Source organism: Atractosteus spatula, chromosome 8 (genome assembly GCF_055471065.1).
Source record: "Atractosteus spatula isolate fAtrSpa1 chromosome 8, fAtrSpa1.hap1, whole genome shotgun sequence".
Classification (NCBI taxonomy): domain Eukaryota; kingdom Metazoa; phylum Chordata; class Actinopteri; order Semionotiformes; family Lepisosteidae; genus Atractosteus; species Atractosteus spatula.
Genome location: NC_142713.1, coordinates 46,354,412 through 46,379,826, shown reverse-complemented (window position 1 = coordinate 46,379,826; position 25,415 = coordinate 46,354,412). Strand labels below are relative to the sequence as shown.

Sequence of the window (25,415 nt, the reverse complement as noted above, 5' to 3'; positions counted from 1 at the left end):
AGAGCCGTATTTAGCTTTAACTTTTTAAAAACTTTAGAAGGTGTAAATGATGGTGTCTTCAAATCAATATACGAAATGTTATGTGCAATACGAATAATGTAGTATTTAACAGTGACATTTCCAGAGACTATATTCCTGCTCAAAAGACTGAAGCTCGTACGTGTGTATTCTATAAAAGTTTTTGCGAATGTTTAATACAATGTTTTATGAGGCGTAACAGTTTATAGTGCTGGTATTGTACGCACATTGCATGGACATATGTACGGTTTTTGGACTCAAAATACTGTGTGTGGATCTTAGCTTATTAATTAATTAGGAAGGAATGAAAGACGTTTTCACTTCACTGGGAATAGTCACCATCACTTAATAACTTATCCAATTCAAGGTCACGGTGGCTTGGATCCTGGGACGCCAGTCCATTGCAGGGCACACAGACACAAACAATTGCACCCGAGACACTTACCAGAAGCCAATTCACCTACCAATATATCTTTGGACTATGGGAGGAAACCCATGCAAATATGGGGAAAACGTACAAACTCCATGCAGATAGCACCACTATGCTGTCTCAATGGGAATAGTCTCTGTGATAAAAATGTTCTATACTGCACTTGACATGAGACAGTGAATGGCTTTTCTGCCTGCTTTAAAAGTTTTGATGAAGAATTCTAAAATCCTTAAGACAGAGCTAATGAGGTACTGTATATACAGACTTGTGTATAGTGAAATAAAGGGTTTATTTAGGGTTATATACACAATTCTGTGTACAGTAATAAAGTACTGGGGTTTAGCTGCTTTAACTAAGAGTCATTCTATAACTTTGAAAAAACAGGTTGAATTTTCCATTCTTTTCAGGTGTTACAGACCTTTTTTCCATATAACATGTCTTATCTGTCTTCTTTCTAGGACTGTAAGAGCCAACATGAGTGAAGAAGAGTTTCTCAGAGTCGTCAAAAGCCATCCACTTCAGACTATCCAGGATTACCTGACACAACAAGGTGTCAACATCAACTATTGTGATGAGGTAACACAAAGAAGCCTGTTGAATATTTTAACATTCCGACGTGTATATTTTACTTTTTCTTTGTCTTCTACAAAGCCTAACATTTCTGTTTTGCCTCAGTTCTCCAACACTGCTCTCCACTATGCAGCCCACAATAGGAGCAGGGAAGTGGCCCGTTTGCTGGTCTGCAGTGGGGGGAATATACTACACGAAAATATGGTGGGTCTGTCTGGTTCTCGGGTCATGATTTATTTTTCCACTTGGAGTGTCCTAAAGTGTTTTTTTTTTTCTTTCAAAGTACACTTAAGGTTACAGGTAGAACAGAGCTGCTGCACTGAAATCACTTCACTTCATTGCTTATTTTGAGGTTGTTACTGAGTCTAATGCAGAAATGATTCATTTTTTAAAATGTTGCCCGTTGGTGTCCCTGCAGCATGGACTCACTCCTATTCATTTTGCTGCCTTTGGCGGAAACATAGAGGTCCTTACAGAGCTGCTGCTGAAGGTGCCGGAGGCTGTCAATCTTCAGAGCCATAAGGTAGGAACTATTGAATATAAATGTGTGCCTCATGCACACTTTGTCCACAAGGTGGTGGTGGTATGCCACATAAGTTAAAGTACAAAAACGAAAGTTAGAAGGGCTCGCTGGTACCCTGCTTTAGAGTCACTGGAGCTTATGCTCGTCTTACTCTGCCCCCCTCAGAATGTCTTAATCTTGTAATTTAAGTGAAGTCTAATATGGGGAAACAAGAGAAGGGTTTAATTGAAGACAAAAAATACAAGAATACCTCTTTTAATCTTACTGTCTGTAGCTTCACTCATCCTGTGGGTGATGAGGGGGTTCTAAAAGGTTTCCCAGTATAAAATCTCAGCCCACACTAACTCTCTAACTCTCCATTTATGATTATGCTAAAAAAAAGGCTTGCACAAACACATGTATGTGTGGAACATTAGTAATTTCTGAGTGATTCCTGCTGTCTATATAGGTTATAATACTAAATATGCATGATCATATTTATGTTCTTATTCTTTATATTACTATATTAATCTTTATGTTTATACATTAATATGTTCTTATTAAAATTATATGGAATGTGTGTGTCTCACTGTGGTCTGGCACAATAGTTTTCTGAATGCACTGTTTTTGTGGCTCAGAATCTCTCCACCCCTCTTCACGAGGCTGTGTCAGGGAAGATAGTGCAGGCTGTTGAATGTCTGTTGTCCAAAGGCGCGGACTGCAATTCTCAGAACCAGGTAATGTACTAAAATCATAAGAGGGCTTATGCCACTATACATGCTTCAGTTCTCCCATATTCTCCCATACACATGGCTGTGACCATGGAAATGGTGAATTTGGGCATACAGTATACTGCACCATGAAATTTGGAGGTAAGTGATGCAGACATTTTAAAACGTGGTGTTGTGGATTAATTCTGGGAAGATGTTGTATTTCCAGTACTAGAGCATAGGAATCAATACCAAGATGTGTGGTATGAGTGAAAGGCAATCGATTACACTCCACTGAGATGCATCCACAAGGCACTGTTGTTACTCAGTAGACAACCCAGACAGGTGTGTTTGTGAGTTTATACATGCTAACTTCATTACTTTTTTCTTTTTGTTGTAATGCAAGGATTTAATAGTATGTATGAGCTGCTGATTTTAGATAGAACTGTGCTGTGATGTTTGTATAAATCTACCTTGACAAAATCATGTTCATATCCTTACTCATACATGCATACTCAAAGATTGCTGTTTGCATTCTGGAATAGTTCTAAATTCTTTATGAAAATGTAAATATACTTGTCTATAGAACTCCACTTTCTACATAGATCAGTCTTAGAATGTTTTTTTAGATGCCAGAGCAGACATGACACAGGCTGTAAGGTCAGCTGAAGTGAACTGTGAGTTGTAGAGAGTGTTCAGATCCAGAAATTAGTAAAAAAAATGGTCTTATGTAGTTGGGGCAGAAAATAAAAAAATAATGCCAAAATACTAACAACCCACATCAAATGATATTTTGCAAGGAGCAGGAAAAGCCTGAACAGGGTGTTGCCAGTATTCTACAGATTTTTGAAATATTTAGAGCCAAGTCAAGTCCCTTCCTAGTGTGATCCGTGTAGCAAGGTCACCATCCCTCCAGGTTGTGAAGCCAGTTACGGGGAATGGGATCAGTACCTCATTGTTTTGAGGTAGGGATCTTATTATTGGTGCTGTTTTAGACACTTTACCAGCTAATTGCCTGTTTTTAATCTTAAGATACTCAATTAAGTTCTGACTGAGCAATGTTGTTTTGTATCATGGTTTTGTACTGTTGCAGTACTGTATTATTGTCACATATTGTATGTTATATGATAAGAGCTCTTGATGTGCAGGACAGATTCCCTTCGGGGTAATAAAGGCTGATTCAGTTTAATTCAGTTCAACAGCACATCCCGCTAGTTCTTTCAGTTTTCAGTAGGGTTCAGATCTGGGGGCTGTTCTGACTGAGAAAGGTGACAGAAGTCTATCTGGTGTTCTTCAAGCCAACGACACATCACCTGCCACTCTGTGAGTCTGATTATTTGACCGGAGAGGGAGTTTGATGATATTTTGTCAAAGTGACTTATCAGCTGTCTGCATGATTTCTGCTTTTGTGTCAGAAACACAATTTAATGTATTTGTAGAATGGTGACACTCCACTCCATCTTGCGGTCTCTCAGAATTCCGAACACATCTGTTGTTTACTTCTGCGACACGGAGCCAATGTACTGCTGAGGAATAAGGTACTTAATCTATGAACCAGTTTGTTTATTCAGCAATGAGTCATACTGGCTCCAGTAAATATCAGGAATGGTGTTGGAGCCATTATAAACACATCTGAAATAATAGGAAAGAAATCCAGAAAATGGCCCTACAAAAGACAAATTAAAATGACCTTTATTATGTTACTTCCATGTGAGTTGTGCACAGCAGCTTCTAAATGATTTTATAGACTTAGTGTATATTGTGGTCTGTCGACTGATAACATTCACATTTTCCTTCTTCATTTGTAACTATTGCCCTTCATTCTTGGTTAACCTTTATTTTTCATCAATCCCGTTCTCAAAATTTCTCCCTTAAGAGACAGTAGAGAGAACTGAAGTCTGGATGTTTTTACCCAGATATTGGGCAAGGTATTTTCAGTTATTAAGGTTAATTAAGTGAGAATATATTTACAAGCTTTATTGTCCCAGCTTCACTAATCTCTAAATTTGTAACATTGAATTATCATTTTTTTAATTACATGACATTTTGTGCTTGAGAATTTTTTACCATTTTTAAAACGGTGATGGTGCCTCAGTCCTCTTCTCTCACTTTCAGAGAGGGGACACCTGTCTGCACTCTGCAGCTGCCAGAGGGGCGCTGTCCATCTGTCAGATGCTGGTTCGGAATGGGGCTTCCATGCAGGCAAAAAACAAAGTAAGCACTTGCTTTTATATTAACATTAATAATCCATTCATTTTTTTGCTTTTTTTATTGTCCACAGTGTCTAGAGCATGTGATGTGTCAAACTGAACACTCAGATGTTTTTTACTACCTTCTGTACATGCAAAATCTTGTGTGTCTATATTTTTAAATGTGCCAGGAGTTTTTCGAGTCTTGGGTTTTATCGAAATCTATACCACTATACCACAATCTAAATCTTTGATAGACATTAAGAAGACCATTGGTTCTAGTACAAATCCCTGTGGTACACCACTAATTAAATCACCCCAATTTCACTTTAGGTTAATGGAAAACAACCTTCCTTGACTGCAAGAGATATACTGTTAATCAATAAGTGAATGTAGGGTGGTGGTTTTAGCTGAGTACGTCCATGGTAAAAGATGCTTAATGCATGAATGTGAACTACTATAATGCATAACATTTTGTGATGTTGTCTGATCCTCCTGAGTTTAAAGTGCAATTAATTTAATCATGAATCCTTACATTTCTGTCCATTTTATCTTGGAACAGAATTCTGAGACAGCTCTTTTCAGTGCTGTGAGGGGCACAGGTAATAAAAACGGAGATGATTACTGTGAATTGCTCAGCTGGATGGTAGAAGAGCTGGGTCCATTTTTATTACACAGGAACAAGGTAAGTCATTTACACAGTGGTGGTTTCATGATATATACGTGTCTGCAACTTCATACTCTTAATGTGTATTACATAATAGAAAATCAAGAACCCTTGTTCTTCCAACCAAGGAATTGTAAAGCATGTACTTTTTGAGTCTAAAGATTATCTAAGGTTGCTCCTGTTATGTTCTGTAATGAAACAGAAACCACTTTGCCTTACTCGCATTATCATGTCAAGTACAAAAAGTTGTAATTGTTATAATTTTTTTCTGCAGTTTTAAGCTTTTAAATGTCCTTGTGTCCTGCTTCTATAACAGGATGGGCTGAGAGTGTTAGATGTGGCCAGACAGAGTAATCTTCCTTCCAAGTCTGAAGTTCTGCTCCAGCAAAGAACTCAGGTTATTTTTTTCTTCATAAAAGTGGAGGTGGGGGTGAACACAGGCGACTCTCGCTAAGATGTGTGTTGCCATAGCCACTTGAGAGCTGTGGAATTCCAGGGAGTGGGGAGTAACTTGTGAACAGCACCTCAGCCATGGTGACAAAACACATATAAATCTGTGAGTCATCCTTGCATCTCCAACCGCTAGCACAGTTCAGATAAGTGGCACCAATTAAACAACAATTCTCTACTTCACGTGGGATGTTCATTTTACAAAGAATGTCATGAAACTTGTTTGGAGTTACCAGTCACAGTATTATTTTAATGGTCTGCCACTCAATTTCCTCAACCTGCTGTATTATAGAGAGATAATGGGAGATGATGTGCATACTGTATATGCATGTATGAGATGACTGACTTCAGTATAATGTACGACAAAACCATCCTTCATTATTGAGAGTAATGATGCCCTATGTCCTCTGGAACTGTTAATCAATAATATCTAGGTCATTTGTCTGAATTAAATACTGCTTCCTGGACCCTGCTGAGTTAAAATTAGCAGTGTTGACATGGAATTGGTATATATACAATACAGCAAGGCCTGATACAGACATTCACGTGGAAGGTATACTGTATAAGTTGTGGAAAAACTGTGCAATTCCACTACATCTAGTTTTTTTGTTTTAATTTGTCATGCCTCTGTATATCAAATTATCACTACTTCTGTATGTGGGCAGTCTTTTTGCCAAACTGCTGTATTTTGCTGTTGTACATTTTATGTTTCTTTACAGTCAATATTTTTTGTAACATTTTCCTCCTTAGTGTCCTGAAAAGAAGAGTTTAAAACCATCTGATTCACGCTCAATGACTGCAAGCACTTGATTGTGTCTGACCTGTGTCTGAGATTATTCAGAGAAATGTATTTTGCTTGTGCTCCTTGCAGGAGCTGCAGATGAGGGATCTCCTGAAGGAGAGTAAAGCAATTGATCGACGAGTGGCAAAGCTGTGCATTTGTGGACACTCTGGAGTAGGAAAGACTACACTTGCAAAGACACTGCAGCAGCAGCAGGTAATGGAGTCTGAATGATGAGCAGGAATGTGTAATGGTAATGAAGTGTTGGTTTAATTGCACTCTTGGGTATAAAAATGAGTGTATAGGGTGTATAAGAGTTAGAAGTTTGAGGTCACGTAGATCTCAGAGGTGAAGGTAATCTTCTGTCAGTAAAGGATTTTATACTGAGTGCACAAAATTAGCTGTTCCAGAAAGTTGTCTAGGGTTTTGTTAGGGCTTAAGTGAACTAGGTATTCTGTTTTTTGTTTGTGTATAAAAGAAAACTAAAGCCAGGAAATTAATTATTTAAGCCAGGGCTTTAATTTACACTGTGGTACATGTAGGTTTATGTGTGAAGCTTCTCGCAGCTAAGCTGATACACAAGGGGATTGTCTGCAGTGCACTAAAGGTTTTCACTTGTTTCACTGACAGTCATTTTGATGTCATGATTTCAAATGAATTAAAACGTTCCCTCGTTGTTTACTGATTGTTCTTTTTATTTCTAGGATGGATTTCTATCCAAGTTCCAGTACTGGTTTAGCAGACCAGATCCACCTTCTTCTACCCAGGGTGTTGCCATTACCGAGGGTAACCTTTCAGGTAATATAGTCTGATAAACTGAGTTTCTTTTTGCTATTGAAAGAAGCATAGAGTAAATTCTTAAGGAAATAAATCAATCTTGTGTCCTGATAAATATTGGAGGTATATGATATTTCCAATATTTTATCTATCCATCCTTTTTCTAACCACGTTATCTAGTACAGGATCTTGAGTAGCCAGAGCATATCCCAAGAAGCACTGGGCTCAAGGCAGGACACAAGTCCATTGCTGGGAACACAGACACAGTTATCCACACTCACAGCAGGGCCAGGTTTCCCAGAAGCCAGTGAATCTACAGTACCATTAGGTTTTTGGACTGTGGAAGGAAACAGGAGCACTTGAAAGAAACCCATGGAGACAAGATTCAAACTCCATGCAGATAGAATCCCAGGGATTAAACCCATGGCCCCAGTGCTCTGAAGCTACAATGCAAACCACTGGTCCTATTTTATCTATGTATGATAAAATATACTGTATAGTAAAAGGTCAATATTCCATGGTACATTTCTGTGTCACTAGAAAAATAGTCCTTTGTTGTCTGAATATTTCGTGTTTGTATCTGGTTTCAGTACTGTTGGAAATTAGGTTCTGTTATGTAAATTAGGTGTGTCTGTTCGATATCAGGAGTCATATATAATGCATTATGCTTTAAAGATTCTGTATGTCTATTTGCTTTTGTTGTAAAAAACAGTTCTTTACACCTATTAGCAAGGCGTTCTTTAAATAATTGTAGGAATTAGCTGTACAATAACACCGTGTGTTTATATCATGCTGAAGTGAAACAACCGCTGTGTTAGTAGTCAACAGCTCTCTTGCTAAGCAGAACATTTACAAGATGGAGAAGTAAAAAGCTAGTAAAAAAAGTTTCAGTTGTTTTTGAAGAATGACAGGAGACTGGTTTGTTGGACATGCATTTTGTAATGTTTGGGAAAAGCTTATTTTCTTTACCTGTTGTTAATGTAAGGGCCTGCCTTGCTGTGCCTTTAGTCTGTATTTCTGTTCTACTCCAAATTTCTGTTAGAATTCAGTGACTTAAAACAATCGGTGAAATTATACAATTAGATTCTAATAATATTTTAAAGACAATTGATCATTGTATATCTGAGAATATGACTGACCAAGCTAGCCAAGTGTTAAAATAAGTTAAATTTCGTGTCCTTTTTTATGGTTAAAATATATTTTATGACTGTTTAATTTAAGTGTTTTCAGTTCTTCTTGACTTTTGGATACTGCATTTTTGGGGGTCTGTGTAAAAAGGCTAAATGAATGAGGTATAGGAAGGTTTGACAAAATTAAACAGGTGTCCATGAAAACAGCTGTGAATTTCTGACATTGAAAGGCTTTCATGTAAGTGTTAAGGGATGCTAGGAAGGAGAATGAACAAAGCATGACATAAATAAGCCTGAAAGCGAAATATAAAGGGGATTAACAGTCACTTGAAGTTTATTTATACTGATATCTGCATGAAGTGTTACAGATGGTGTCAGAAATGTAAGAGTGTGTCAGACATCATTAGAAAGTTGAAGGATACTCACTTCAGGGGTGTGGTATCAGCTCAATCAGTTATTTATCATGGAGGGAAGGAAGAGGAAACCTGCTCTTTTGTTTGTACAGACCTGTGCATCACACAAATGCTTAAGCAACAATTCTCACAACCTCTAGTCTGGGTTCTGAGTAGGCTGTGAGTAACATGTCATTGCAGATCTGCATCTGCTAAAGTAGCCCAGATAAGCAGCAGCTGCCATCTCTGATTAACTGAGCACAAAAGGAACAGGTGACTGTCTCCAACAGTCCAACCCATCGAGGAAAGCATCCAAAGTCCAGTGCACTTTCGCCAGTTCACTTTTTGTAGTCTCAGTATTTTTTTTATAATCATTTTGCTCTATGTATGACACATTAATTGTATTGTTTACTGCACTAAAAAAAAAAACTTAACCTAAGGAGATTTTGAATTATGATTTCTGTTTTCCATTTTATATAAAATAACACCTGCACTACACATTATTTCCTTTTTTGCCATAACAGGAGCAACATATTCCCAGAATTGTATTACTGTTATTTTCCTAGAGAAAAAAAGTCAACTCATGAAGAAGGCTTAAAAAGTGTTTTATTAATGGAAGCACAGGGCACAAGGTGGGACTGAGAGCATGCAACTGGTGCCCCCTGGTGAGGGCTCCAGGCCATTGCAGGGCCATGATGAAACAGAAAGTTAGAGCAGACAGTCCATTATTACCTGTATGTCTCTGGGAAGTGTAAGGAAACTGAAGCACCTGAAGTAAACCCGTGCTAGCATGAGTAGAACATGCAGACTCTGCATAAGCAGATGCCCAAGGCAATAACTGGTATTTCATGTTGCTTCCCTTCATAAGTTATGATGTTAAAAATGACTCTTTGGTTCAGTTTGAATTATTTGTTGCTTTATGTTTTAACCACAGCAGGGAAAGTGGTGATCTGGGACTTTGCTGGACAGATGGAGTATTACTTCACACACTCCCTGCTGTTGTCAACAGAGAGTGGGAACGTTCTTTACTGCATTGTCTTCAGCCTGGAGAACATTCAGTGTGACAAGGGCGGCACTCAGTCTGAAGCTCTTAGGCAGGTAAAGTGGGCACAAAACGTTCTAGGGACATACTGTACAGATAAACATTTTTGCATTCAATAGAAATGGTGGCTTTCAATACAAATAATCTTCATACTGTACTATATTTTAAAATATGAGAGGAAAAAGCCATGCAAACACATCATGTTTTCTGTACAACTGCTTCTTAGTGCTGCTTAAGTGCTTAGTGGGGCGGTGCGGTGGCTCTGTGGCTCAGGATCTGCGCCTGTGGCTGGAAGGTTGCCAGTTCAAGTCCCGCAGCCGGCAGAGGAATCCTACTCCGTTGGGCCCCTGAGCAAGGCCCTTAACCCCAACTGCTACAGGGGTGCCGTATAAATGGCTGACCCTGCGCTCTGACCCCCAGCTTCTCTCCCTGTCTGTGTGTCTCATTGAAAGACAAATTCCTAATACAAGAAATTGTATATTGCCAATAAAGTGAACTGATCTGATCTTAAGAACCAAGAATAGAAAATGTCCAGTTAATGCAATTCACAAAACAGTCCTATGATTTTCCACCATCCAAGACAAAAAATAATAATAACCATGATCCAAATTGGGTATAGTACCAAATATGCATGCATGTAGTCAGAACTCTGAAAACCGTTATTTTGACTGAACACATATTTACTTTTCCTGTATTCTGTAGGTGTTGTATTGGCTGCGGTTTCTAAATGTCTGCAGGAACAGCGGTGTTGCACACAAAGCCAAGGTGTTCCTTGTCGGCAGTCACAAGGATACACTGGAAATTGAGTACAAAGACGAAGTTGGTAAGTTGACAGTATGACTTAAGAGTGCAAATATGTATGTGTGTGTGTGACAGGTTTAGAATCTTTTGTATACAAAATGTATAAATTGATTTGGCAGAGTGGCAGCTGTTGCCAGTAGAACTGTTAAAATTACCAAGCGACCATTAAATTAAATGCAGGCTTGAAAATTAAAATATCTTAACAGCTAAAGACAGCAATGTGATTGGCCTGTACATTTTGTTACACTAAATACATTTAATGTATTTTGACAAAGTGTTTCATTCTTACAGCTGTTGCACTCGAAAATAGAACACTGCAATAAAGTGAAATGCTGAAAGTGATCTGAGATTGACTGATTTGACCAATTCTGTCCAGGCTTGTCTTCCATTGCCATCCATTTGCTTCTAAAACAGAAAAAGGTGATGAAGGGGTTATTTTTAAAATTTTGGTTCTACAAATTGACACCTATATGCTGTGGAGTTTTGTTTCCTTCTGATTCAATTGAAGTACCATTACGTTTCAATGTTTTCTGATCATGCCATACAAAGAGCCCATGCTCATTTGCTACAAGTTTAGAAGATGCAGCAACTTGTTAAAAGAGTAAAATAACTTGTTAAATGTCAGAGCTTGTTCTCAAATACCACATTGTTTTCATTCTCTGCAGCTGAAATCACCTAATTTCTTCATGGTCCAAGCTTATCATAGCTGTTTAAATGCAGTATGTGCTGAATATCTAAAGAAGCTCATCAAGCTCTGTTCATACATGTGTGTTACAAGTAAACTGATTTTCTGAATTTTGACTGAATTAGAGAGTTGGTTGAGCACAGATGATGAGGTGATTTAACCTGAAGTAAATCAATAAAGCAAAACACAGAAAAGAACCAAGTATGTTGGAGGCCAGACTAAGTCACCTCAGGTGGACTCACCAGCAATTGATCCAAAGTCCTCTGTAATGGGGAATAAAAGTTTTGTGTAGACCACCCTTATCGACATGAGCAAGTGTAGTGCCGGCTTTCTGAACTATACACTAATTATTGTATACAAGACCAATTAATGGGCATTTCTGAATGTTGGAGTGGCCGGGGGTCTGTCGTTGCTACAACTTGCTGAGATTGGGATCCTGACTGGGTAACGCTACATTGACCAAGTCCTGGGGCTTCACCTGCTGCCCTTCCTGCGGACTCATCCTGATGTGACAGCATTCCAGCAGGACAGTGCATGCCTTCATGCTGCGCCTGTAACAGATTTCTTGTGAGCTGAGAATTTGACAAAATGCGCAGTGGACGCCCTGCTTGCCAGACTTGAGCCATTTTGAGGATTTGTGGGAAGAGCTGGGGTGTGGCATCTAGGGTGCAGAGACCAGAGAAAAAGCATGGTCTTGTGTTGGCATTATGAGAGGAATGGGACAGGAATCCACAAGACAGCATCTGGAACCTGGTGCAAAGAATATGTAGTACTGTAGATTGCTTGTGTTGCTTCCATCAGTGGCTACACATGCTACTAGCTTGTGACATTCCTGGTGCACCCTTAATTGATGACAAATGTTAATCAGCATAATGAATTTGCCTGCATTAAAATGTCAGGGCACCTGCTGCAGGAACAAAAAATGATCATTTTCCTTTTAATAACTCAGTAAATCAGCTGCAGCTGAAAGGGGTACTTCAATTTTCTTCTGATACTTAGTATACTGTATACTGAGCTGAATAAATTGATATTTTTATTATAAGAAATAGGGATTTTAGATTATTTGTTTCCCTAAGAATGACTTAATCTTGTGTATGTGTTTACATTTTTACAAAATTGGAAGTGATTTTACACAGTTAAATATGCAGTGAAATATAAATAGGTCAATATACACTTATGTACTGTATATATTGCTTTCTTTTTTTTCATATCAGTAGCCTGATGTTCTTGTAATCCCAAAGATTTGTGTTAAGGTTCACATTGTATTGTTAGTGATAGCCTCTATTATTTAATAAAAAGTTAAAATTATCCATGTTATTTCTGCTTCTTTGTATTTCAGTGAACCATTTCTTTGATATTGTGCAGAGCTGTGTGAGAGAACTGGGCACTAACCTGGATATTGACACAACAGTGCTGAGTGTGAACTGTAAATCTCCCAGTGATCTGCAGACACTCAGAAAAAGGTTGGAGGAGTGTGTGGCACAGCTACAGCAGGTTGGCAGCATGACGGGCTACTATACACATACTGTACTTACAAGGACCCTTAACAGATTGGCCTGGCAGTTTCACTTTGTGTTAAAAGCTGTTACATGAAGCTCAGTTTCACTTTTGCATTATAGCGTTATTCAGCCAGATACAAATATCTGCACACCCACCTGCGTTATTGGTGCAGAATATTTTACTGATTCACACTGAAACTGAGGCCTCCTGGGAACAAGGTTATATTCGCCAATAAAACAAAATGGGCTATAATGACAAAATGGACTTCTCTCACTTGTAACATTTCTTCTGTATGCAGGACAAATGATATTCCATCAGAATAACTACATATAATAATACAAATTGAAAAGTTGAAAAACATTTTAATTAGCATGAAAAAATTGTTTTTGAATTAAGTATAGGCCTGTAGTTCTAAACCTAGACATTAGCTGGAGATTAAGTTTAATGACTGTATTCATATATTTTTCAGGTAATTTGACTTAAATTACATTTACTTGTTTATTCCTTATTTGTTCTCTTTGTTAATGGAATAATGTGGAGTTAAAAAGACAGGGTGTGCTTACTGGTGAGCGTCTTTGTGTTTCATGTTTACATGCATTTAAAAAAAATAATTTTAATAAGTAGTATCTAAATTCATAAACAGTAGTTAACCTTTATGTTAACAATTCCTTTCAGGTAGTGATCATGGATGAGTAAAATGTCTTAATTGATCATTTTTAAAATAATTGTTCGTTTTGGCTGCTCAAGCAACACAAACCTGAAGGATTAATGTTTCTTGTACTGTATATGGGGCATCAAAAGAAACATAACATTAATAACTGCAACAGATTTACAAAGGTGTCATGATGAAAATGACAATCTTTTTTTCTGACATTTTGTGGAACAGACCTGCTGCTGGGACATCCATTATGCTGATGAACATCTGTCGTCACCAAGGGGTCTAATGTGAAAATAACAGGCTAGTAATGTGTGGCCACTGTTGAAGAAATACATCCTGTACATCTGCACCACATGCTTTGCACCAGGTTGCAGATACTGTGTTGTGGGATTCTGTCCCATTTCCATCTGCTGAAGTCTGGCAGAGAGGTCGTCCTTGGCTTAACTGTCACATTTTCATTTCACAAGAAAGGCGTTGTTAAATGAACAGGAAAAGGATGTGCGTAGTCCTGCTGGAATGTTTTAGTGTCAAATTGAGCCTAAAGGAAGACAAGCAAGTGAAGTACCAGATTCATTCAAAGTAGTGCTGTGTGTTCATATTGCAATCTCGTATTAGTTCTGTTGCAACTTGACACACTTGGACCTCCCCGTCATTCTTTTTGAAGTGTCATGACTCCTTGTCTTCTAAATCATGGCCTTTCATTGATGGACTACGTTTGTCTGTTAAATCTTGATAGGTTGGAAATTGTTGGATGTTTAACCCTTCCGATGGTGAACAACAGCCCGCTGACTTAGTCCAGATCGCAACATACAGTACTTAAAAGCACAAAAGTGTTTGCTGATAAATGGTATTGATATTGGTTCCTTTCTGTGCTGTTCTATATTTTCACAAATTTCTCAGGTTAAATCATCTCATCAGCTGTGTTGTGTCAGATCAACTCTTACTAAATGAGGCAAATTAGTGCTTATGCTGCAGTCACTGGAGTGTATCATGGTCGGTCATGAATGAGCAGTTATCCCAAGTGAAGTGAAAAATATTTAATCAATATCCAAAATCCATATACATTATTTAAAAAAACATGCATGAATGAATAATGCTCATCATATACTGTAAATTATGTCATTGTTTTTTTATTTTAATATATCTGGCAGTGACTACTCTGTTTTTCTGTAATTCTTTAAAATTTAGCTTGCAACCTTGGATAAAACAGCTCTTCCAAGGTCTTAGAATTGAAGATGCGGAGGTGGATAAAAACACTCTTTCTGCAACCCACTTGAAGCATCGTCATTCCCTTACTTAAACTAGGTGTTCATTCAATTTCTTTACAGTATTTTTGCTTTTTACATTTAACCTCCCTAGAAACTGAAACCTGGCCCTCCATTCCCTCAGTATTGTCTGACCTATTTTTACTGGTATATTTAGTCCACGCAGCTGTGAAGTATGGCAAGTTTGGTTTATCTAAAACTTTTAAACCTCCTTTGTGGCAGTAGATATTGAGAAAGAATGAAATTGCAGAAAGAGATGTAAAACTATTCATGTAATTAGCTTGCTGGGTGGTCAAATAAAATGTCTTTACTATGAATCTCTTCGGTTCTCCTCATTATACTCTCCTAGTTTCCTGAAAGGAGAAATGTCCTGGCATATGTTAGTTAAAGGGGAACTGCAATGCTGTTTTTAGCTTTTGGGGTTAGAAAGAATCAGCATTGATGAGTGTATTTCAAATCACAGTAAAAGTAAAATGTACACATTATGTACACATTAACTTTACAAAATTTACAAAATAGCCGAAATTTTCAGGAATGCACGGTGATTCATGTTCTGTGATTCAGAACCAGGCAACAAAACCTCCAGTGAGGTGAACCGGCCCTATTACATTGTAAACAAGCAGGTTTATGAATACATCTCTTTTAATCAAATAGAATTATTGCTCTTGATTTTGAGACGGTTTTGCTGATGAATACTACTAATTTCTTAACTCTGCATGCAGATCACATTGTAACATTTTGTGGTGAAATGGCTGCTGCACAACCTGTACTTATGTGCTCATACAGTACATCACATTACATAAGTCAATATAGTAACTAGTGAGCAGGAAGGGCTGCATCATGTTGCAATTCTTGTGAACTCGAATGCGAGTTTGCGACAACATGACGACTTACAGTATTTTCATAAAGGTCATGATTTTGTGCTTAATTCAAATTTTCGTAAAAATTTTCTATAACATCAGTGAATATAGTTTGTTACCAAGATTTAATAACCAGTTTAAGAAATTGAGACTGCAGTTCTCCTTAAAAAGACTTCAATTTCAAAATTACTTTATTATTATGGTGATGTTTCCCTTATTTCTCCATTTTATCTAAATATTGCTGTTTTTGCAGCTTTACATCATTTACATAAAGTCTTTGTTCACATTAATCATTATTTTTTAACCTTTTCCATTTGGGGTTTTCTGATTAAGTAAAACATTTTTCATGTGTGATGTTCTGGAAATTAGATGCACTTTAGATTTGAAAGATGGCTTTTTACTGCACAGGCTCAGAATCAATTTGCATGATTTTAACAAATCTGAAAAAATCTTATGCTAAGTTATTATTCTTACAAGGTATACTAAATTCTTTATATTTGGTTTTATTTTAATGTTTGGTACTTTGATTCAGTCTGTTTTTATGATACGTGATACCTGCTTTTTTCTTTCAGAATACAACAGACACCAAATTTCCTGAAATATGCTGTGAAGTTTTGGATGAAATCCATACCATCAGACGTAATGGTAGTGTAAGTGACCCAAGTCAGTTTATAATCTTTTAACTGTACTTGAAGGTGATGACATTTGCAATTTAGGGTGATTTATCCTTTGACCAGGAGAGGTTTTTTAAATTTGTAGTTTTTTTGTCATATGACATCCTCATCCCATGCCACTTGGAAGTCTCATTAAGCAAATTTTCTCAAAGTTTTACCAAAAGATTTTCACAGGGATGTTAAATTTTGTGTGTCTGGAATTAATTAGGTACTTACTCTTTTCAGGAAATTCTAAGGGGGTCTGACCATCTTAGTGACACATTAGACATCTGAATTACTAGTGTAGGATTGCTTGGCAAATGTGTCTGTTTTGGGCAGACTTAAGCACTGATATGCAAGCCAGTAGCATAGATACAGTACTTCAAGAGTGAGGAAAAACTGTGTTTTCTGTTTTCTGTTAAGTGAATAAGAATAAAACAAGATACAGCAGAGCTAAATTCAGCAAAGATACTAATGTTAATACAGAGGTCTTAATCTACGTCATGGCAAAATGTTTGTTGCCCATATGGGACTGTGGTGTCACCAGTGGCGCTGTGTTGTAGTATAAGGAGCTGGAAAGCCTGACTCTTTCATCACAGCTGTGCAGTACTTCTCCACACTGATGAGTAGCCATGTGCACTGATGTCAATTAATAGCATTAGCATATTTTGTTTAGCATTTTTCCTCCTTGAAACAATAGTAGCATAGCTGATATGCAGTCATGCTTAATATGCATGACGTACTGACATAGAATGTTTGATTTTTATAACTCATAGTTTTTTTTTATTGTAGGTAAAGTACTTGCTATGGGGTGATTTCTTTGCTTCCATCAACAAGAACAGGTTTGAAAAAATTAAAGTTGAAACACTGAGGACTGCTGTGGAATACCTTCATAATGTTTCAGAGGTGATTGGAATAATATCGTTAATAACATACAGTATATATGATGGCATTTGCATTTTATATGTAAAGCCAATATTGTCTTATGGTTAGCAATGAATCATTGTTGTCCTCCACACAAAATACATTGAGGAAAGCTGGCATCTAAAAATCATGTCTGTGAAGATTAATATATGGAATGGGAAAGAAAATAGAGTACATTAGAAAACTGGAACTGTCCTAGTCAGGACTGAGGGTGAGTTTTAAGTGCTTGCCATAGAAACATACACTATGGAATAATAATTGATTGATTCACTGATATCCTAAGTTTACAGTATACTGCTATATCCATTCTACATCTGCCAACTATTTCAGCTATTCCTAAATACAGTATGGTCTCAACATTTGCAACTGTTCGGTGCTGCTTTTAAATGTGGGTACTTGGGCAGGGGATGGGGAGAGGCTCACTAGCTAGAGTTGTCTCACAATCCTAGTGAGTTACAGAGCTTATTTGAAAGTTATGCTTTAACGGCCTTTGGTTTAGTCTCCTCTGCTCTTCTTCCATACAAGATCTCCTAGGCCAAACCGAATCGCGAGTAAGCAAATTCGTGAATGTAAAATTCGGAGGTGTCAAGATCCTACTGTAGTTATTTTTAAAAGTAGTCTTTTAAAATATTTCAGTATTTCTGGGATTCAAAAATATAACTGATGTGTATTATCAATAGTATTGTATAAATGCATTGTTTTTCTCTCTGTGCAGTTGCTTTTTTTCCCCACTGTAACTGTGGATGGAGCAACACAGTCTGCTGAATCTGGGACGGGCAATGGCTTGGTCATTCTTGATGTCCAGTGGTTATGCCAGGACATATTTGGCAAGTTTGGCCATTTTGCTCTCTCCACACTTCCATTGCAGCGAGAGAAATGGACCACTGAAAACATAGCATCCTTATTAAATCTCGAAGATTCTCCAAGCACAGTCTTGAGGTTACTTGAAATCCTGGAGCTAGTCTTCAGCGAAAAGGAAGGGCAATACATAGTCCCGGCATGGCTTAATAAAGGGAGGCCTGTGAATATATGGGAGAGAGAAGAAGTCTTTAATGTCTACCATGGAGTGTCCTTTAGGTGGCAGAGTGAGTTAGGCCTCTTCTCCCAGGCTTTCTTCTGCAGACTTCAGCTTAGGCTGATGAAGCTTTTCACTCAGACCACAGAGGACGGGGCCTCAGCTGAAAAGTTCATCATTTGGACAGATGGGATAAAGTGCATCGACACCGCGGAGGCTCTTGTGCAGGTATCTGCTGGTCGCGGATCCATCAACATAGCAGTCAGAGGCTACAAACCTCAGAGGAGTGGGAGCAGGTATCCAGACACTCGCCAAAAGTGTTACGAGTTGCAGAACTTGATTTCCTGTCAAGTGCAGCACTTGCTGCAGGAGTTCAAGGTGGGTAGTGAATGTGAGATGCTGTTCTTGAGCTCCAAGGACCTACTGGACAAGATGGATGCATCTGATGTTGACATAACAGCCTATACAAAAGACGAAATCTTACTGAGCGCGCGGGGTGGGAGGAACCTTTATTCAAAACTTAAACGCAGGGAGGAATACCTCCATGATGTCTTGTTAGCTGGGTATGACCAAACCATCCTTCAGAGCTTGAAGTGGGAGGCTACCATCCAGTGGATGATGGCCGAGTGCACTGAGAAACTCTGTGCCCTTCTAGATCCTGTGCACCCCCTTGGGAATTATTGGAAGCGCCTCATGGAGGCTCTCGAGGACTGTACATATGAAAATGTCGAGGCTTTGGCCACACAGTCTGAGCAGGCGTGGCTATCACCCACTCTTCTTTTGTTTCAGAAACATCGCCACACAACAATATACAGCTTGTATAAAGCCTTTGAGAAACTAGAAAGAGAAGACTGCATGAGCCATGTTGAAATAATGCTTAATAACATACGCTAGGCTCAACTCGGTACAAGCACACTCTGCAATAGAAAGACTGTCAAACCAGTGCAAAACAGTAAATCTCACTTCCATAGCACTGAGAAACACTACTTGTTGCATAAGTAATAAATTGTCATAAATGAAAGAATATCAAGGAAAAGCTCTTTACTGTTCAAAATATCTGAATATTATTTGAAGATTAGCATAGAGGATTATTTGTAACAAAAATATTTTATTTTTCTAAAATAGGAATACCTCTCGGATCAACTATTAGATATATTTCTTATGTATACTTGTGCACAATTTCTTTTAAATCTCATTGAGATCAGTTTTCTAATTCAAATTAATATTGTGCACACCCCAAACTATACATTCTTGTACAAATATATCTACATATTATGAAGTACAGTATAATGTAATTTTGTCTGTTGGGAGAAATATGATTTCAGTTTTAATCTCTATAGAAGGCAGTAAAGTCCAAATTTACATTTAGTCTTTGTTTTAGGATGAGAGATCTAAAGTAATTCCTTTTTTCTTATTAACAGATTTAAATAATCTCTCATTGAAGTGCACTTTTTATTTAATGTAAGGCATGTGTGATCTTACCTTGATAGTTTAAGGAATCCGGTGCTTAAACATTCTGCATTACAGCTTATAAAACATTTGATCTTACAAACTTTACCTGTACTGAGATAATAATATACAACCTTGTCCATGGCAGTCTTACGACTCATCCAGATATTTCACACCCTCGAGATGAGCTATTGTACCCCACTCAACTGCAGTGCCACTCCCACTCTCACTCAATCTCTCAGGAAGACTTAAACCCTTTTACAAGTCTTGAGAATGTCCTTTTAATCAAAGAACAGAATGTGTTAAGGCTATTCAAAAAGCAAAACTATAAAAAGGCAGCAGGACCTGACTGTGTATCTCCAGCCACACTAAAACACTGTGCTGGCCAACTTGTTCCAATCTTTACAGATATTTTCAGTCAGTCATTGTCCCAGTGTACAGTGCCAGACTGTTTCAAATCTTCTGTTATTTTTCCTGTTCCAAAAAAGGGCAAAATAACCTGCCTTAATGACTATAGACCCGTCGCACTAACGTCAGTGATAATTAAAACATTTGAATGTCTGATTCTCAGCTACCTGAAGACTGTTACTGCTATTCACCTTGATCCCCTGCAGTTTGCATATAAGGCCAATAGGTCAAGTGGACATCGCTGTGCATATGGGCCTACACTTTGTCCTGCGACATCTGGACCTTAGAGCCACGTACGCTAGAATGCTGTTTGTGGATTTTAGCACAGCATTTAACACAATGATTTCTGATTTACTACTGAGCAAACTGTCAGATATGAATGTTAATCAGTCCATTCGCAAATGGATTCTCTATTGCGCAATCTATTCTCATACAGTTCTACAGAGTCATTATTGAAAGTGTGATTACTTCTTCTATCATCAACTGGTTTGGCTCTGCTACTACACAGTCAAAAAACAATTGTGGCATATTATCAAGTGCGCCGAGAAAGTGATTGGCTGCAAACTTCCATCCCTCACCGTGCTTTACAAATCTAGAGCAGTGAATCAGGCAACCAAGATTATTGCAGATCCCTCCCACCCCTAGTCATCATTTATTTCAGAAGCTTCCTTCCGGAAAACGTTTTAAAGCAATCAAAACTAAAACCAACAGACACCTGGATAGTTTCTTTCCCAAAGCCATATCCTTGCTTAACCAGCATCCTCCCCCAGCAACTCCCCGTTTCAGCTGAAAAAACTTTGAACTATTATTAATGCTTAGTTCATACATCTTGTATATCTTGCACTTAAGAACTGGTGCGTCATTCCCAACGTTTACATAGTTGCACCTTACTCCTCAGACCGTACTTTCGCACGTGGTCTGAACTTGCCATGTGTTTTGCATATACTATAATGTCTATTGTTTGTATATTTTCACTGTACTGTAAAATGTGAATGTGCCTGTTTCTTATATACTGTATACTGTAATGTCTACATGTTCCGTACCGTGAGCACATATGGTGACGGTGTTGTGACTCCCCCATCTTTTGTATATTGTCCAATGTAACTACAGTATGTCAGTAATGCTAATGCTCCTTTTGCAGCTGTGTGGGTTTTGTGGTGAGCAGGTTCCAAATGTACCCATGCAAATTCCTGTACCTGACATGTACTGGCCAATAAAAGCGATTCTGATTCTAATTTTTTTATAACTTTAGCTTTAGTACAACATTTGTACATTTGTACTGTATGTACCAACCTTTGTTCTTTGGTGCACTAACGTTCTCACAAGTACATTGAAGTCCAATTTATCACTTGTTGAAATTTGTAGTAATTACACAGCACATCTTACACAGTTGAATTGATAATTATCCAGTTATAAAGAAAAAGATGGGGATTAGTGGAGGCCATGATTGGTAATGACCAGGATAAAATTTGGCCTGGACACCATGGTAACACCCCTACTCTTTGAGAAATGCCCAGGTATTTTTAATGACCATGGAGAGTCAGGACCTCTGTTTTACTTTAGCTTCATTGGTTTACCAGTTGTGAGTTCAGGGTGATATAGCTCCTGGTTTAAAGACAGCTTAAAAGTTTAAGAAGACTTATTGGATTAAAAATTCTAGAACCTAATTTGTATCCGCTGTGTATCTCTGATATTATAATGCAAAAAACCCATATTCAAGAGTTATAATTTTGCTTTTCAACTGTTTAAAAACATTCTTTATATTCGTTTTTACCAGATCACTGATTATTACATATTTGAAAGTTGAAAAAGTCAGTATACCGAAGAACAAATGCTAACCTATAAATACTTTTTGGAATTCTTTATGGGTCAACAGTACATTAAGCTTAAGAACTGCAGTGTGCTTCTCCTTTATATGAATGAGTTATAACGGTTTATAATATTAATGATAGAAGTAAATAGATTATTCATAAACTGCTGTAAAAGATACCTAAAGTATTAAAGCATCAGTGCTATGTTTTAGTTTATTTGGAGTATGAGCCTTATAATTAAACCTCTTAGATCTGTTGGTCTTTTAAAACCACTCTTGGTGCTTCTCAAAAATATAAGAAATATTTCCTCCACTGAATGAATATTTCATTTAAAACTTTTCAGAATTGCTCACCAAATGTATGATATTAAATCATAAACACTGTTAAAAACATCTTTTTGTGCTACAGTAACATTAGATTCATATTTTCAAACGGCCATAACCACTGCTGAATCAATCCACATATTTTTAAAACCTCTTTGCAAGAAGTGCTTTTTTAGATTAGTCGTCATCTTTTTTTTTTTCGGTCCTTTTGATTAAAAAAAATTGACAGCTGCAATTAATAACATTTATTTGAAGGCAGTGGATCATAACTGTTGGATGACACCACATTTGTGTTATTTGTAAGTTAAAGCCTACCATGCTGATCTATAGCTCTTCCTCACTGCGTAATGATTCTGTGATTGCACATATCTAGATTGCTGTCACTTTTTCCTTTGTCACATACTTGAAGTAAATTGATTAATGTTTGCAATGAAGGTCCATTAGAAAACAATAAAAAGATGTATGATCCTGTATTTTGTATTCATTATGGGTACCAGAAGATTTTCTTCTGTTATCAACTATGTATTGTGTATTAATTCAGTGAAGGAAAACGAGGGGAAGTTTCCCAGATCAGATAGCTGTCACTGCTGTACAAATCATTTGACTGCTTCCTGACAAAGCAAGAGTTTTTCTAATGTGGGACCAAGATGAACTGTTGGCATAATTTAGTTTTATGACATGCTTCTCTGGAACTGAGTATTTTACTACACTTCGGAAATGCTGGATTTTCAGTTTTCTTTACCCATTAAGAAAATTAAAATTTAACCTAATTTTGTTTTTAAAGTACACAAGCACCTTGTTAATGAAATTTAGGATTGCTTGGTATATAATTATTTTTAATTTGAATACTGCCACATGAGGAAAAAAGGTTAAAAGGCTTATAGGAAAAAGCTGCAGTTCATTATCTTTTACAGTGTAGGAATCTTTCCATGCATACAAACATCTCAGAGATTTAAGAATGTTTTTTTAGAAAAAAGCATTTGTTCTTAAACAGCAGTATAGAACATTCCCACATTTTTATTTGTGTAATCTGACTAGATTTCTCTGCTAAATAAAATTGATTGAAACAGTGCACCCAATCTGGTTGTATATTGTATATCTGCATTTATAGATGCAATTTAAAAAATGTTGGTATACCACAACAGTGTTGCCTTATTAAAATGTTTATGTTCTGGAACATTAATTCATGAGTTCAGAGTTTATTTCACAGGTTAGGTTTTGCCGTTTAAGTGTTTTAAAAACGTGTTTGGCACAATATACCTCTTTTTATTAGAGACATTTAAAACATTTGATCTGTTTACTGTAAATGATTAGCATCAAAAGCTAATTCTAGCACTTTTTGTGTTAGTCAAATATCTTACATTTCTTTAACTTCACAAATTTAGCCTCATTATGGGTATTAAACAGATCATGACAATGTTTCCACATATAAACTCAACTGCTTTCTGCAAACCTTCAGTCTACAAATTGTTATTCATTGTCTCCGACATAAGGCTGTTTAAATGAAATGTGATCCTTTTTAGATTAAAATTTTTTTAGAAGTGGTAGGTTGAAGCTTTGTATTATAATTAAGTGGAGGTTCTTTGAATTTGGCTCAGCGGGTATTTAAATAGGCAGCATACCTTGTAGAGTACAACTCTTAATGATACAGACTAAGTTTAGAGTTTATGTGCAACAAATTCAAACAGCAAAGGACATGGCGTGCTGGGACTTGACCTCTCTAAAAGGCTTTTTTAATCCATTCTGTGCTTGTAATGTATATTATAGGGAATGGGAATACCCTCAGTAAATCATCAAATCATGCTGGCTGAAGGACTGAAGTAATAAAGGTATGAACAAACATTTTTTATCTGTTATCTGTTCAAATGTAATGGGCCCAGAATTTGCTTAGGCTGTTAAATTAGTTTAAAGTACAAATGAAAGAACTGCTATGAAATTTTTCTTAAAATGTTCAAATTTCCAAATTTCAAAATGTTGATTTGAAACCAGGTTGTTCAAAAAGGTTTACGGTGGCCTCCAGCAAGGTGCTGTGCTCTGTTGTGTTGGCAGTCTCTCTTTCTGTGTGTGGGTACTGTGGCAAAGCGAAGGGAGAGCTTAGGAGCTCCCTCCTGCAGGATAAACAGAGTGTCTACTGCACTGGCATCAGGATCATGATCACCAGCGACCCTTCTTGCAGTGCACCCTGCATCAGTAATGCAAAATGTGCCCGAGGATTCAGGAATTGCAGCTCATCAGCCATGACACCAACTATCCCACTTCACACAATCGCAGCAATCTGTCCATGGAAACCAATCCATTAAAAGGCAATACAAAGTATTGTACTGTCACTACACCCAGACCTGCTGACAACAAGGATCTCTTCAGGCTGTAATCTGTGCATGATTAATCACAATTTTAATCCAGCACTTGGAAGCAAATACACAGAGAGGTTTGTGAGAGCTGGAGGCGTGGGAGGCTGTGGGTGTGAAGCAGTGTTTTCTAATTCTTTAACTCGTATTTTATCCCTCCCACCTGGTGTCAATGTATCTGTTAACTTGCCTTTCTCTCTTTTCTCTTCCTCCCACTCTGCCTCTCTCTGACCCTTTATTTCTGAGCTGTTTGGCAGATTTAGTGGATAGAATGAACGCTTGCTTGTCTAATGGAGCACACTGCTGGTGGCTGGCGATCTCTTCTTCAGCGAGAAAGCTAAGAGGCAAAGAACCGAGGTAGCCATGACAGTATTTTCCTTATGAGGGATTCATCTACAGCGCAGGATTGAAAGGCAGCTGTCCTCCCATCAGACACTTATTATGTATTTAAGTCTCCCTTGCCAAATTAAACATCTTTTTCATTTGTAACAATCCATTTCGTAGAAATACTTTCAAAAATGGTTGGCGAAAATGGTCCATGCTGTGTCCTTGTGTTATGTTATTTTTTTTTGTTATAATCAAGCCATTTGAATCTATGATCATTAGATTAATTTGAATGTGCATGTAACCAGCAGCCATATCACCCTGCAGCTCTCAACTGGCTACCCCCCTGAAACTAAGCAGGGTTGAGCCTGGTCAGTACCTGGATGGGAGACCTCCTGGGAAGCTATGGTTGCTGCTGGAAGCGGTGTTAGTGGGACCAGCTGGGGTCGTCCACCCTGCGGTCTGTGTGGGTCCTAATGGCCCAGTATAATGGCGGGGACACTATACTGTAGTGGGTGCCACCTTTTGGATGAGACATTAAACTGAGGTCCTGACTCTCAGTGGTCATTAAAGATCCCAGGGCATTTCTCGATAAGAGTAGGTAGTTATCCCGGTGTCCGGGCCAAATTTCCCTCCTCGGCCTTTACCGTGGCCTCCAAATTGTCCCCCTGTATGATTGGCTTGCACTTGCCCTGCGATGGACTGGCGCCCTGTCCAGGGTGTACCCTGCCTT

At 37.8% G+C, this 25,415-nt stretch overlaps 1 protein-coding gene across 1 annotated transcript; it reads left to right on the top strand.

The window, feature by feature from the left end:
- Positions 1 to 120: 120 nt before the first annotated feature.
- LOC148829695 (death-associated protein kinase 1-like) lies at positions 121 to 22,480 on the top strand. The gene is made up of 17 exons (XM_088924216.1): positions 121 to 156; positions 907 to 1,024; positions 1,124 to 1,222; positions 1,437 to 1,541; positions 2,159 to 2,257; positions 3,670 to 3,768; positions 4,346 to 4,444; positions 4,982 to 5,104; positions 5,403 to 5,483; positions 6,408 to 6,533; positions 7,022 to 7,115; positions 9,551 to 9,714; positions 10,361 to 10,481; positions 12,484 to 12,638; positions 16,000 to 16,077; positions 16,873 to 16,986; positions 17,720 to 22,480. The coding sequence occupies exons 2-17, from the start codon at positions 923 to 925 to the stop codon at positions 18,911 to 18,913; spliced, it is 2,853 nt and encodes a 950-aa protein (XP_088780342.1). The 5' UTR covers positions 121 to 156; positions 907 to 922; the 3' UTR covers positions 18,914 to 22,480.
- Positions 22,481 to 25,415: the final 2,935 nt, after the last annotated feature.

Bases quoted from the DNA above. Each gene is read 5' to 3' on its own strand.
- LOC148829695 (XM_088924216.1), top strand. From the start codon at position 923: ATGAGTGAAGAAGAGTTTCTCAGAGTCGTCAAAAGCCATCCACTTCAG. The intron at 1,223-1,436 runs GTGGGTCTGTCT...GTGTCCCTGCAG, and splicing joins ATATACTACACGAAAATATG to CATGGACTCACTCCTATTCA. The intron at 12,639-15,999 runs GTTGGCAGCATG...TTTTTCTTTCAG, and splicing joins GTGTGGCACAGCTACAGCAG to AATACAACAGACACCAAATT.